General features: G+C 38.3%; 1 protein-coding gene across 1 annotated transcript; it reads left to right on the forward strand.

Moving 5' to 3' along the window:
• Nucleotides 1-506: 506 nt before the first annotated feature.
• On the forward strand, nucleotides 507-2,291 carry prlh2 (prolactin releasing hormone 2). The gene is made up of 2 exons (XM_071532597.1): nucleotides 507-666; nucleotides 2,080-2,291. Exons 1-2 carry the CDS (start codon nucleotides 507-509, stop codon nucleotides 2,289-2,291), a joined length of 372 nt encoding a protein of 123 aa, XP_071388698.1.
• Nucleotides 2,292-2,604: the final 313 nt, after the last annotated feature.

The raw sequence follows: 2,604 nt of genomic DNA on the forward strand, positions 1-2,604 counted from the left end.
GTAATTAGCAGGCAAATCTATATCCTATAATATTCTTATAGGAACTTATGGTGTGTTTGTGATGCTCAATAGTGACTTTATAGTGACACTATCCTGATTTATGATATTTTTTTACCTCCTGTGATATCACTATTAAATTCATATAATATTCTTATAATACTCCTATAGAGACTTAAAATGATTATGTGGTACTGGATCGTAAGTTTATAATTCATAGTATTTTTTTGTAGCTCCTCTAGTATCACTGTTAAATTCCTATAATATTTTTTTTTTTATAATATTGCTATAGGGACTTGTGGTGTTACTATGATACTCAATAGTGAGTTTACAGTGACTTTATCCTACTTTATGGTAATTTTTCACTCTCCTATGATATTATTACAGGATTGTCGGTGTTTCTTTTTCTCCTGAGCATCTTTTTGTTTTCCCAGTGTCCTTTTACCTCCATGATAACTGACCAGCCTTCCCCTGTTGACAGTCCGTGCAGTGCCTTGACCGTCCCCACCATGCTGCCTGGGAGAGCGGCTGTCCGGCGGTGCGTCCTGACGAGCCGCTGGCTGCCCGCCGCTCTGGCGCTCCTCCTCTTCCTCTCCTCCACCGTCACCTACGCTCACAGCACCACGGTGGAGCACGACTTCCACATCGTTCACAACGTTGACAACAGAAGTAAGTTATTATTTTTTGATTAATTTATGACCCAGGGCTTTATTTCGTTTGATTATACTAACCATGTGACTGAGATGTGAGAGAATAATGTGGCATAGATTAAAAAAAAAGAGGTGAAGATAGACCAATGTTAGAATCAACATGATATTCTTATAATATTCCCATAGGGATTTATAGTCTGTCTGTTGCACTCAATAGTGACCTTGTAGTACCTTCTGGTATTTTTTTTTTAATTTCCCCTCACTATTATATCCCTACATTATTCCTCTGAGGACTTATAATTCTGCTGTGTATAATATACACCCTTTTAAAAATCATATTGCAGTGGTTGTTTTTCGTAAAGTAGCCTATTATTGTCAATCAGATTTTGAAATATTAGTCTCTCCAAACTGCAGGAGGCCACCTACTTCACAATTCACAGCCTCTGAATATGGAATTGCATTTTAAACAGAGCTCCTCGGTTTTATTTTAGCTCCAAAAAGTGGAAACTCTTTCCTGTCCACTAATCTGTTAGATAAATACTTTGTTTATTAGTCCATTCATTTTCAGAATTATAAAGGGCTTAAAATGGTGGTAAAATTTGCATTATTATTTGAAATCTCCATTTGGATGATTTACTATCTATTACACAAAGGTTCAAAAGTGGATGTTCTGTTACTATGAAGAGATTACTTTGCAAAATGCAACTGCAATACAGACATACAGTATATTAATCTCCTTTCATCTTAACTTTGCATGCTTGTTCAAACAAAAGAACAGTGAATGACTTAAAAGAAATCCGTAACAGCAGTAGTTCAAATCATTTCAAATGAGAGTGAAAGATGAGTTATTGTGAATGTCTTGTGCACTGCAAATAGTCATTGTAGCCTAATATTGCCACATATTACACATTTACAGTGACACTAATTAAGACCAATAACTTGTTTCCATATATAGTTTCTTAAAGCATAAACCAGCTTAGAAAATAATTAATTTATGTTATACTTGTGATCACATAGATTAGTGTTCATGTACAACTCTAAATAGCCATAGAAACTTGAGCGGCTACATTGACAATAGTTGGAGCCTGACACTTTATGGACTATTACTAAACAGGTATAACCAGAAGATGTACCCATACTTAGAGAAATCATCATAGATACTGTCCTGTAGCAGTAAAGTTGGTCTTCTCAGTGATTAGAAGCTACAGGATTTCTCTGTTGAGGATGTGAGAAAGAGAGTTTTGGTTTTCTTGTTTCTAGATTTGGGAGAAACTTTTAATGCTCACAAATCTAAACCAACATCTTTCTAAGACCATAGTGAATTCTCTTTAAGGCTGGATCTCCCTTTTAAATAAATACATCCCACAAGCAGTAGAGATACAACTGTTAATGCATAACTGCTTTGACACATTTATCACTGTGTGGTCTGCAGGTCCAGAGATAGACCCGTTCTGGTACGTGGGGCGCGGGGTGAGGCCCATCGGACGCTTTGGCAAGAGGCACAGCAGCGTGGAGCGGGCGGCGCAGGGCAGCGGAGGGATGCAGCCCGTCGTCAACACGCTGGAGCTGCTGCTCAACAGCCTCAGGAACAAGCAGAACCTGGGGAAGCCGCTGGACGAGGAGGACAGAGATTGGTTACCGTGACAGCGTGCTCTCCTCCCTCCTCCCTCCTCCCTCCGTCCTCCACAACACCCACCAACAACTCTGAGTCTGTGGAAGAAGTGTCTTTATTTTTTTATTTTGATAAGGGTTATATATTCTCTTTTGTTCTGACTCTTACCTGCATTCTGTATTTCTCTCTGGTGTCTGTTATGAAGCCTTTGTTGATCGGATCCCTGACTGAAATTGCTGACCAAATGTAAAACTAGCTCTAATCTGTACATATGAAAAAATGCATTCTATATTGATTAATAAATGAGAATGTTGTGATTATGTTCTTTGATCAGCTTGTCCCATT

This window comes from Centroberyx affinis, unplaced genomic scaffold (genome assembly GCF_046629955.1).
Source record: "Centroberyx affinis isolate AG114_WGS23_722 - 3 ecotype Tasmania unplaced genomic scaffold, CSIRO-AGI_Caff_v1 ptg002219l_1, whole genome shotgun sequence".
NCBI lineage: Eukaryota > Metazoa > Chordata > Actinopteri > Beryciformes > Berycidae > Centroberyx > Centroberyx affinis.